At 40.3% G+C, this 12,652-nt stretch overlaps 1 protein-coding gene across 1 annotated transcript in view; it reads right to left on the bottom strand.

Annotated features, from left to right (window-relative positions):
* Positions 1 to 10,274: 10,274 nt before the first annotated feature.
* SDC2 (syndecan 2) overlaps positions 10,275 to 12,652 on the bottom strand; it is a 58,555-nt gene continuing 56,177 nt past the window's right edge. The window contains exon 5 of the mRNA XM_080583142.1: positions 10,275 to 11,609. Within this exon, the coding sequence (XP_080439268.1) occupies positions 11,446 to 11,609 (164 nt within the window). The 3' untranslated portion in view covers positions 10,275 to 11,445. The remainder of the gene's footprint in view (positions 11,610 to 12,652) is intronic.

Raw genomic sequence — 12,652 nt, 5'->3', positions numbered from 1 at the left:
TAAAGGTGTGTTTATGAAAACACTTAAGTAAATGGGTGCAATTTCTTCTGTAGATAAGATCTTAAAATTCAAACATAAGTCTTAATCTGCAAACACTTGAATTTAAGCACTTGATTAGTTCCATTTAAGTCAATGGGACTACCCAAGTGCTTACAGGTAAGTGTTTTGGGGATCAAAGCCCTTGGTATGTTTCCAAAAAGCTGCTTTAGCAGGAAGACTTTGCAGTGAAGAATTTCCCTCTAATGTTCAACAGTGTTCTAGTATTCATGAACTTTCTCCCTAAGTGAAAAGGCTGTAATACTAGTAAGTTTCACCAGTGTGTACCTTGCTGGGGGATTTGGAAGAGACATTATTATAAGAAATGGCTGTCCCTGCTAGCCTGGCTCTTCCACCCATTTATTTGAGGTGAGGCACTTGTATTTCTTCACTTGTGTTTTTCAGTGGACAATCTAGATAACACGTTTTTTGCTGCACTGGCTGTGTCCTCTTCTCCATAGATAACAGAGCACTCCAGTGGGATGCAGTAATATGTTCCACTCAAACTGCCACAGTCCTTGAGAGCCCTGCTCCACTGAGGGTGGCAAAATAACTGTTTAAATGAAACTGTTACACATATAAATTGTTATTACAGATCTGCCTGTCCTTCTGTCTTCTCCCTGTGGGTTATGTATATTCTTTACATACCCTGCCTTACAGGCTGTAAGCATCAGAGTCAGGGACTTTGTAAAGAGATTATACACAGTGAACGAGTAGTTATAAATGAGTTGCTCTAAGTCCTGCAAGAAAATATACCACCTATCCTCAGAGACTGGGAATTGCCACCACAACTTCTGAAACTTAACTACCAATGTATGAATTTCCTTTTTGCTTCCAATGAGAGATGGAACATAGGACAGATCTGCGTGAAGGAGCTCACATAAAAATGCACTTGTATTTGAATTTAGAATCTGGGTTGACTCCTGAGAGTGATTCCTTCTCTCTCCATTTTCCCCCTTTTCAATTACATTACTTCCCAAACCTGGCTTCCAATTATTTTTTCCTGAATTATCTTCCTTTATTAATGCTTCTCCAGCCAAGGATTTAGAAGAATGAGTGATGATAATGAGCCATCTTTTTTCCCTGTCATCAAATAGTCAGATGGATGGAGAAATCTTGCCATGGCTGTCACTGATCCCGGATCAGAAGGAAAAAAAAAACACACTGCTCATGTCTGCTGCTGTCTTTGCTTGTGAAGCAAAAAATAAGAGCATGTAAAGAGAGGTAATAACACAACCTAGAGCTCCACCCCACTCCTCTTCAGCCAGGAACATGCACAAATCTGTTTATGGGTTTGAAACACATCAATACCCACTTAGCCTCAGGAAAGGTATTTTCATCACACCCATCTCTTACATTATTTTCTCATATTTTGCATTATTCACTAAATGCATAATTTTGTTTTCCTTCACTTAGCAGCTTTAGGACTTTCAGATTACTGTTCTTCCCTCCTAGGGATTGTAATTGCAAATCAGGGAGAGGCTGGAGCTGAGGAGACCTGCATTAATTTTCCCAGACTTTATAAGCTACACTGGGCAAAATCGTAGCCCCCAACCCTCTCCTGAAATCTCCAAATCACCCATGTGATCCATCTTGCATAGATTTGAACTGATTTAGACAATTCAAGTGCTTGAAGTCACCCATATGGATGTATCTTTACAGGGCTGCTATGATGACACTGGTAGGAACAGTGTCAGAATAAAGAACTTACTTAATATTCAAGAAAGGGATTGGATATATAAGAATGTCAAAAATAATCAGAATTATCTGATTGTAACTTAGTGCTTCAGGGAATAAGCCAGTATCTAACTCCTAGAAAGGGGAATGAAACCAAATGTGAGGAAGGATGACGCTTCTTACTGCTGGATTTTTTCACCTTTTACTACACAGTATATGAAGCAACTGGTGCAGTCTGCTGTTAGGCACAGGAAACTGGCTGAAAATATCTTGAATCTCTTCTGAAATGACAGTTGCTTGGTACTATGCTTCTCCCCACATGGGATCGGTATGATGTTATTTCTCGGTGCTTTGTTTTTCCAGTCTGTTTAGGCTGCATATTTTCTGGAGCAAGGGCTGCTTTCGTGGCATTCCAAACTTCACTGAAGTCTCTACATTGTGACTATATTAAAATAATATGAAGAAATCACAAGCATATTCACATACTAATTATTATGTAAAGTGGGGGGGTGGGAAGAGAGGAAAGTATGAGATTCCTTTGAAAAGCTGCCAGTGCAGGTACAAACACAAAAGGTGTTTGAAGTGGGAGCACACTGTATCAGCCTGAAGGAATTACCAATATACCAGCTCCCCGTGTTTATAAGCGTGCTCTCTACTTTCATTTTATGACATTTGTTTACTTTGTTGAAGTATTTTCCATTTTTTGACACTCTCCCAAAAGTCTCTTCTAGGTCCACATCGTATTTCAGTACCACCAGAAGACGTTTTGTTCATTTAAAGTTTTTTTTTTTTTTCTTTCCACTGTAGGCAGATAACCATGGACTACTAATTAATGCAAACTTCACCTTTTCTTTCCTTTTTTTTTTCAGTTAAAGGAGCTGAAAAGAAATATTCTTAAGTTCCCAAAAAGTGCTGTTTTTCAGTTCTGCCTAGGAAAAAGTGTTCAAGTTTAACCCTGGCTTGTATGTCTTTCTATACATGTAGCATGGCAGCAAATTAATATAGCCTAATTGTGCATATAATGGAGAAAAATGTAGGGACACTATTAAAAAAGAAAAAAGAAAAAAAAGAGAAAAAAAACAGCAAGCACCTTCTGGCATCTGTCTTTCTACACAGTTCTTCATTTTTCTAGCTTTTCTGCTGCTGTGTTGGAGACTTTTTTTCCTATATTGGGACGATCAGCAGAGAGCAGAACACCTGAAGGCAGTGGGTTGGTAGGGCATGCTTGCCTGGGAGACATCTCAGCTGAGCATGTGCTATACAGGTTTATTGTCAGAAGTTGGCATTAGTTGCCCCAAGTGTCTATTCGTTCTCAAACTAATTTGATTTACAAGCCAACAAAATCCAGCCTCTCTTCCTTAAATTTCCTCTCTGAACAACACAAGGCAACATATAGCTAACAGCAACATGCCACTGTGTGCATTCTCCAAGGACATAGCAAAGTTGTCAGCTGCAAGCCTTAGGTTCTTTCCCCGTGTGCAGCAGCCTTCTGCTGTTACAGCCTCTTGCAGTGGGGGCATGCAGCACCTCGAAGAAGCACCGATGAGCGCACATGCTCCAGGGACATAAAAATATCAGTAACTCATGACCTGACAAAAGTTCTGGCAGCAAAACCAGCTAGTAAGATACGGCCTGGCAATGCGAGTTCTCCTGTAGATTACTAGAAAACTATTTACAGTGGCAATACATTTGCCATACTACAGAAAGGTTTTGTTAAGCGCTGATAGAATCTGTTCCCATTTGAATCTCCTTATTACCTGGGTTACTTGTGCTGCCACTGATGCAGGGCAAGGGCACCTAGTGTAAAACCACAGATTCAAGGAGCCTGCTCTGTTCATTCCTATGGATCTCCAGTCTTCAGGTAGTAGTTGGGCCAGTAATACATGAGTCCTCCTTCATTCCTGTGTTTACAAAAAAAAAGGCATATGGATATCTAACACCAATTACCATATATTTGCATTAAATATACATTAAATAATACTGCTATAAATAACTTTCCTTATGAAGGAATTCAATTATGAGCAATTTTTCTCAGGAGCTCTCTCCACTAAAGCTATGGACCTTTGTTCATCTCAATATTTTCATGATTATAAAGTCCAGGTTCAACTTATTCAACATATAACTGTCCTCAATGTCTTTAAATCCATTGATTCTTCTAAAAATGCAAATAAAATACATATTTTCTTCTTGGTTATATGGACTTAGAGTAAATGGTGTTCTCTGTCTTGCCACGTACCAAAGCAATATTTTTTTCATGACACCTTAATTGCAACAGTGAGTTCCAAGTTCAAAGGACGTTCATTGCAACCCCAATGTCCTGCATGAAAACACAGTTACTCCCTGGGCTCCGGACTGGGTTGAGCTGTGTTGAACATGGTACAGACTGTCTTCATGAAGGGTGAGCCAAGAAAATATCCATCTACTGGAGGCAGATGGAAGGCTGAACAGGAGTTTGACTTCCGTAGGTAATGATGCTTTGGTCAACTGCTAGACTGGGAGAGAGAGAGTTCCTGGAGTGGCAGATATGAGACAGATGGACAGAACCTGAGTGCCAAAATAGGTTGTTACCACCTAAAAATACCTGAAAGTGAGAGGATTTTGGTTTCGTTGGTTTTGGTGGGTTTTGAATGCAAACAGATAAAACTCCCAGCTCCGTACAACGCTGCATACTTTACCAATACCTTGTTCTAGGTTTATCTACAAGATAAACCAAACTGGCCACTCAAGTCAAGAAGAGCTGGTATATCATTAATCACTTAAATGCAGAAAAACTGTGATTCTGCAAGAGAGTCAATGTGTTACAATTAAAAAATAAATAAATATTTATGTGGCATCCATCTGCAGGGTACAATGGAAAAGTTTGTTCACCTCTTCTGAACCCCCACAGTAAATATTTACAAGATGGCATGGTTCTTACTCAAATTTGTAAACGTCTGTCTGACCTCAGTTTGAAAGGTTTGATACACATGTTGCAAAGATCCTAAGAGCTTGTGTATGGAATATATTGCTTTTTTTAAGACCAGGTATGGTATTTCTTGGAATCCAGAAGAACCAGACCTGAACAAGTCTATGGAGTTTCAGAATCAACATTAAAAGTAATATCAGGAAAGGCTGAAGTAAAATTCCACTGAGCTTTTAGTGGTTGAATGCATTATAAAAAGACTGGCAGAGAAAAATGATGATTTCTACTGCCAGGGCTGTTACAAAAATCAAACTATGAATTGGGAGAAATCACATGGCTGAGCATCGCTAACCAGTTTGAGAGGATAAAAGAAAACTTTAGACTCTCTGACAGCTCTTCTGAAGGAATAAAAATCTCTCTTTTTTTTTTTCTTCATTTTCAGTCCTTTTTTGATAAAATCACTTAGAAGCTAAAATAAAAAAAAAAAAATCAGGAAAGCTGGTACTCTTCCAACCTATAGAAAATGAAAGATTGAGACATACTGGTTTCAAAGGCTTAAAAGACACTGTGGTTGAATCCCTCAGTCAATAAGGCAAATAACAGCTATAAATTGAGTCAGCTGGTAAATAAATATTTATTTACCATTTTTAGCATAACAGAAAGGCAAAACTAGAATTAAAGAGTGTAAGGTAAGTTTTGTAGTAATATAAATATGTAAATAGTGTGTGCTCCTGCAGAGCAAAAAGGACAAATTTGATTATAAAGTTTATGTTTAGTTACAAGTAAACCAATGAAAACTAATTTTCCTCAGGAAAATAACCGAACATATGCAAAGCAAGGTAAAAGCCGATGCTTTAAAGTAAGGTTTCTTGCTGCTGCTTTAGTTATAGTCAATAACTTAAACCGATTGTGATCCTCAGGGAAGGTTTTCCTCCGAGATGGAGCTCAGATGATAAAGATTTTCTAGAATTGCTCCTCAGGCCTTGCATCGACAGCATGAATATCACAGCCCAGAAGTGAGGCACCAGGTCCGAGCACAGCCCTCCCTTCCAGCTTTTCAGCCTGGACAGAAGTTAAACCGTGCCATCAGCAGCCTGAGCCTCGGCCCCAAGAGCTCTTCCTTCACAAGAAGCTTTTCTTCCCCGGTCAGCATTAACTCAGCCGGCACCGTGGGCTGGTCCCGAAGGACGCGCATGTTGCACTGCTCCTTCTGTGACAAGAGGCTCCTCGGTTAGTTCTGTGGTATTGGAAATTACAGGGATGAATGAGGAAAACTGAACTTTGGGCTGTTTTACATTCTTTCAGTAGTATTTAGCCCGGCGGTTGTTGACTTCTCCCCGGCTGCTATATTTAGAAAGGGGTGTAGGAGGGAGATGAGCGTTAGTATTATGGGCTATGACACAAAAACATCAAAAGTAAGTCTGTTCCCATTTCTCTTTGGTGTCCTCTGGAGAACTGCAGTGTTTACAGAAAGCTCCAGTTCCACCACAGGAGTTCAGGAAAATGGGCACCAAACTTTGTTTGGACTTTAGGACCACGTATGGCCGTACGAAGGGGGTGAGTAACTAGGACACACATTTTTCCTCTGCAGAGCTGAGTTTCCCACCACTAGATAAGCTTCAAATAGCTGCCATGCCTGGTGGAATTACTGTTTCTTATACGTCAGTGCCGGGTTCATTTTAGGATTAAAAACAGAATAAATAAATAAATAAAAAATCAGAAGCTTCCTCTGCATTCAACAAATCAACAAAAGTTCCATGAGAAAAATTGCATAATGCCCCAGAAGAAAGATAAATGAAGTCACCTCCTACGGAGAGCTTAGGCTCTGTTTATTTTAAACAAACTATTACAGGTTTTGTAATATTTTTTTCTGGAATTTTTTTCCACGAGCCTTCCTAATTCCTCTCACTCCAGGCTGAACTGCCACGCTGGAAGAACTCTTCGGGCCTGACGTGCAGCCTCAGCCCCAGCCCAACTCCAGCACAGTTTTAAAGCCGCAATATGAATTAAAAAACTCAACCATAAATACATCTGATTCCAAAAGAGTTGGGGGTAGTGAAGGCTCAACATCTCCCAAGCATGAAAAAGAAATGGAAAGTTGCCTCAGTGCTCAACAGCACGCCCCAACCGGAAGGCCCCAGTTGCGTCTCGTCCTCTACGTCCTACCTTGCATGGACAACGGGATGGGACCGTCCCAAGAGCAACGCATCACCCTCGCCTCCTGCTGCCCTCTCTGCACCTCCTGGGGACAGCAGAAGGTGCAGAGGTCACCCCTGCAGACCCTCCACGTGTTTTGCTGTCGTAATCCCTCTGCAAATCTGGGGGGCAGGTAGCCAGCAGAAGCCGAGGCTGGCAACAGCGGCAGCAGGTTGCACTGTCCTGGGTCCCTGTATGCAAACAGGGAGTCTCTCAGGCAACACCACCACCATCTGCCCCCGCTCCTGCCCACAGATTCTCTCCAAAGAGCAAATTCAGTGTGACGGCAACAACTCAAGGAAACAAAAAGCCTTGTAACTTGCAGCAGAAAGCATGCGCTGTCAGGACAGTTTCTCTTCTTGCCTTCTGACCACTCACCCCAAATTAACGTCTGTGGTTCCACATGGTCCCTGTCTCCTCCACACATGCCCCTCACCCCCTCCCAAAACTAAGCACGGATACTGCAGGCACACAGAGGGTTTTTTCAGCATTTCCACCCACACAGAGTGGCTACTCTGCACATCTGATGCACGTGAGAAATCGCTTCACAGGAGCCAGGCCAGGAGACCACGTTTCCATTTCCAGCTACGCTGAGCCTAAGCTTTATCGTTTGTTTGCTTTTAAAGCAAAAACATACAACTCGCTTGACTTGAGAGAGGAAGAAAGCTCTGCAAAGCATCTTTTCCACCGGCGGGGTTGGGTTACAGCTCCTCCACGTCCCACCCACACAGCTGAACCCAGCGCCGGGCCATCGGAAGAGGCAGGAGGAAATGAGATGCACATGTCAGCAGTCCTGCTCCTGTTCCAGCTCCTTAGCGAAGCCCTTCTGCTACAGCCACCAGCAATCCCAGGGCCAGAGGACATGCCAGGAGGAGGGACACTTTGCTCTATCTTTTCTCAGACAAGCTGTGCATCAGAGTCGAGCTTCCTGAACCAGAAGAAAGTTAGGGATGGGCAGGGATCTGAAAGTTCACAGCACTACGTTTTCGCGCCAAGACTCAGAGCTGTGTGATACACATATATAAAAATATAAAAATAATTGCTATATTATTTCCATCCATCAGAGTAACAGTTTTCTTAGAGATCTGTCCCCCAACAGATTCCTTTTCACATCTCGTTCGCTTACTTGAACAAACTATACTAAGCATATTGTCATAATCTCTATTAAAATTAATTAAGACCTATAGTTTTAATATTTTAAAATCTGGATAATTCTTCCCTAACAAAAATTTCCTGTATTGTTAAGTTGCTTAAAAACAGCGTCTGTCACTTAAGACCACACTCCATAATCATTTCAATACACAAATCCAAGGGAAAATAAGCAACATGTAGCCAAAGTCATGGATATGCAATATGCGATTCTCTTGATATGCAGATCAGTTATTGACAAGAGGACAATTTTGTTTTTAATTTCTGAAGTTTTGATGAATTGTAATGCTCAAAGGAAAAAAAAAAAAAAAGGAAATGCAGCCTGGAAACATGAGCTACAATTCACTTTTAAAGTCAGAAAGAAGAGGAACCAGGATGTCAAGTTCTGAATTTATATTTCCACAAATAAAACAAAAGTGAGAGACTCCACCTAACGTAAAGAGACTCCTTCTAATGCAAGCTTTAGGCTACTTGCACTGGGCCTCATTAGCAAAGCAACTTAAAAGGAAGTACCCCTGTACAGCCCAGAATAAATCAAAGCAAAATGGCGTTTTGATCAATGTTAAAGCGTCTCGCTCCCAAGGAGGTGCTGCATCAGGTGGCTGAGGGCTTTCCGAGTTGCCACAGCAGCTCCAGTGGAGAGGAGCCGGGGGGGCTTTAGGAAAAGCCACCCCCGAGCCCCGGCTGCCGCTGCTGGCTGCCCGCAGGCAGTGCAGCCCCCGCGGCTTGGCACCGGGGCTCGCAGCTGCCCAGCAACACCCACTCGGAGCCAGAGCATTGCTAGAAACACATCCAGGAAGGGGAGAACAAAAGGGAAGCAAAACTGGAGACCAGCTAATGCTAGGAAGTCTCGGTGTAAGAGAAGCGCATTCAGCTGCCCGTCCCTTATGAATAGCGGTGCTGGAAGACGGATAGCTGCAGCAGCCGGGCTCTTAGGCCGATGGAAACCGAACCGATGGTTATGGCTGAGATTATAATGTGACAGAGAGGAAAAGGGATGCGCAGGAGAAGAAAAGACGGGAGGTGAAATAGAGCTGAAACTTTAACATTGCCTCTGCTTGTTAGCAGAAGGAACCACACAAGCGTGGTGTTTGACAGCCTGCGTAATTGCAACAGATGTCTACATCGGATAAATCCTATATCCTCGGCGTTAGGTATAGAGGCGGAATCTAAAACGTATAAATAAAAAGAAAACAGCTTCTTAGTATCAGTTTGCTTATGGAGGAGGAGACAATTTGTCTGGTGTTTTATATGCATGGCTATACTTACAGTGAGATTCATTAAAGACCCTTAAAGTGAGACCCTTGAAGAAAATTCAGATCTACTACCTCAAGCAAAGTGGGCTTCAAAAAACTGGATGTCAGACTGTACAAATAAAGTATTAGTTTAGGCATGGTAGACTTTATTTTGGCACTTTAACAAATGCTTTATTTTACAGCAGTGGCACAGCATTTGCCAGAAATTTTCTTTTCTTGGCACAGTTATTTCAAGCAGTTATTTTACTAATTGAATTTCACTAAATATTGCACAATAAGATATACCTGTTAAATTCTTACCCTGTTTTTACTTGTTGAACTTGTATGGCTTTGAAAAACTTGCCAGTAAGTATAAGTAATTTAAAAAGCAATATATTAAATATTTTAGCACAGGATAGCATTCGTTTGTTCCTAAATGACCACTGAACTTGGGACAGCGACAAATACAAGTGATGCAACTCTTATCTGACGAGCTACCAGATCTTATTTACAATACATTGCCATTTCTGAGAAGCAGTTCAGCTCGACATCCTGAACGCCTATTTTGGAAATTTCAAAATCAAAAGAGCAGAGGCTAACAGAGCAGAAGACGAAGCCATTTGTCTGTTACAAAGCATAATATAGGGAGGCAGACTATCGTCTTCTCCACATGTCCCTCTATCCAACACCTATCTGTGGTCTAAGCAACAGAGCCTTTTCTCTTCTACTTGGAATATTTCCTTCTTCTCTTATGAAGATATTCCACTTGTCTCAACTCTTCTGCTGGAGTCCGAGCAGAATAAAACAAATTTCTCCAAAAGGCCAGGGTAAAAAACAAACCTGAACAACAAATCAAAAGCTGATATACATAATAAATGAAACTGGGTACTCCTGTGAATTTTACAGTACTGAAAACAACATTTGCAGGAAGAACAGGTCTGTGTCAATACTGCCATTAAATATAACGCAAAGGTTGAAAGACTTATAACTCATGCACCAGATGAAACACTTAAACATTCCAGGCTTTCTCTGCCATTTCAGCAGTAAATCTGGTCCAAGGATCAGCCTTATCAACAGCCTTTGTTGTTGCCTTTTTTTTTTTGGTCTTTTTTTTGAAGATCTACTGGGTGTACCTTTGTGACATTAAAACATAACCAACCAGACATAAAACGAATAACGTACAAAAGTATATCACAATGGAATTTTCAGTATTAGGCCACATGATTTATTCAGTAGTGTTTATGTTCCCGAATTACAATTATGTCTATCCATGTAAGACTACAAAAGTTACCATTAGAATTGTCTGTGCTTATAAAATACCAACATTTTCTTTTACTGTTATATACTCATTAACACCAGTCTGCGACAAGTTACATATAATCATAGGCACTTCAAAGGCTTTAAAAGACGTTTACAACTTAAATGCATTTTTAAAGAACAAAAATTTAAACCCCTACTTGTACCTTCAAATTGCAAATAATTAACAAATACAGTGGCCATAGAAATCTGCAGCAACTTCTCAAAATACTGTTAGAGTCTTTGGGTTTGCTTAGGTTTGTCAGTAGCTTACCTCAAATCTTCCTCACAGGAGATTTGTTTAGTAAGAATACGACTATACAGTTTGTAGTAATAATCCAATTTTACACATTAATTTGCTGTTACAAATCTCACTGAAGCTACAGGTACGCTGAGAAACAATGCAAAGTGTAAAATTGATATTCTGACACTTAAATTTATACAAAGTGGAGGTTAAAGTTTACATAGCTGAAAAATTACATTTACACTAAAAGTTACTGTTATCTGAATTATCTGAAGACAAATTGCACCATGACAACTACAAAAAGGCATTTTTTTTGGAAACAGATAAATTAATGAAATAAAAACTAACTTGTAAGATCAATCTGAGACATGCTGACAAAAATTAAACAACTTTCATTGAACCATAGGATAAAACAATCATTTTCATTATTTTATATTTATGCATAAAGTTTTAAAAATGATTCAGTGAACATCAATGGTTTTATAAAATAATGCTTTGCCACTGTTATTCACAGAACACTGCAAATGTTAAGTTTTAATTTTACATTTTTTAAAGGAATACATGAAAAGTTTTAAATACAATGGGATTTTATCATAAAGGTGCCGTAATGGCTCTTTAATGAAAAAAAAAAAAAGATCTTCATTATTCTATGCAAAAGCTTTATTTAAAAAAGTTCAGTGATCTCATAAATAGAGACACTAATAGGAATTTTATGCATAAAACTCCTTAGTAGGTGCCTTTTGATAGGCAGCACTGGATGGTTTACGTTCACCAAGGTCGTAACTGCCTTCATCCTTCTTTCTCATGCGATATACCAGCAGCAGGATAAGGAAGATTGCGAAAAGAAAACCAATAACTCCGCCAGCAATAACAGCTGTAATCAAAGAGAGAGAGATTCACAATGTGCCGGAAGAACAGGTTGAGCACCATCTTTCTTTTTCATCTCACGCAATGAATTTGCCATTATTTTCAAATTGCAGAAAAGGGCTCCCATTCTGAAACCATCTCGATTATTAGCAGCCTGAAATACATTCTGAGAAAGCCTGTTTATTTTAATGAAGGAAATAATTTAAAAGGGCATTCCACCTGCGACTGATTCAACAACCCATATTTCTAAATAAATTATCAAAAGCTCAACTAACAAAGCTACCAGTATTGCCGGAGCATAAAGTTATCTTCATTTATAATAATAAAACATAAGTTCCTTTCAAACTGATTTTCCAACAGTTGGCATTTTCAGCCTTAAAAGAACTACTTTGTTACACTAGCTAAAAAATGGGTTTTTCCTTTTCTCCGCGTGTTCACTTGGTGGCTCTTGACTGAAAAGAATTTCCTATTGATGAATAGTAGGAGACTACATTTCATGGAGCTGTAGGAATAGAGGCATTACATTCATCACGTACTTGCTAGAGAGTAGAAAGCAACATCTCCAGCTAGACTTCAAGAGCAAACCCACATGCTTCCACTGACGTGGATATTAATGCTGTTTCACATTTCAGTGCTTAGAAGGAAGCGAGGTACAAAACTGTGTGACCTAACGCTCCCTTTCAACATCCCCTTCTGAGACATGGGAGAAAAATATATTTGTAAACACAGGTCTTACGTCCCAAAAAATCACATGTAGAAAAGCCACTGGAAAACACTGGTGGCAAGCCTGTGCCTTCCTGGGCTGTGCATGGAAATGGACCCTCCATATCCTGAGGGTGGTGCTCATCCATTCCTCTCCATCCAACCACTTACCCATCCATCCCTGCAGTGAGCTCCTCCCAGGCAGTGTCCACCTGTACCAGACAGCACTGTGCTCCTAAGAGCATTGGTGAGGAACATATTTCTGCACCATAAGCATCAATCCAAATTGCAACTCCTTTTCCAAGCTGTGGAAGCTCCAGATACTGAGTAGGCAACATGCAACTTGCG

This window comes from Anser brachyrhynchus (genome assembly GCF_964034855.1).
Source record: "Anser brachyrhynchus genome assembly, chromosome: 2".
Lineage (NCBI taxonomy): Eukaryota > Metazoa > Chordata > Aves > Anseriformes > Anatidae > Anser > Anser brachyrhynchus.
The sequence above is the reverse complement of the archived record's forward strand: the minus strand, read 5'-3'. Positions and strand labels throughout refer to the sequence as shown.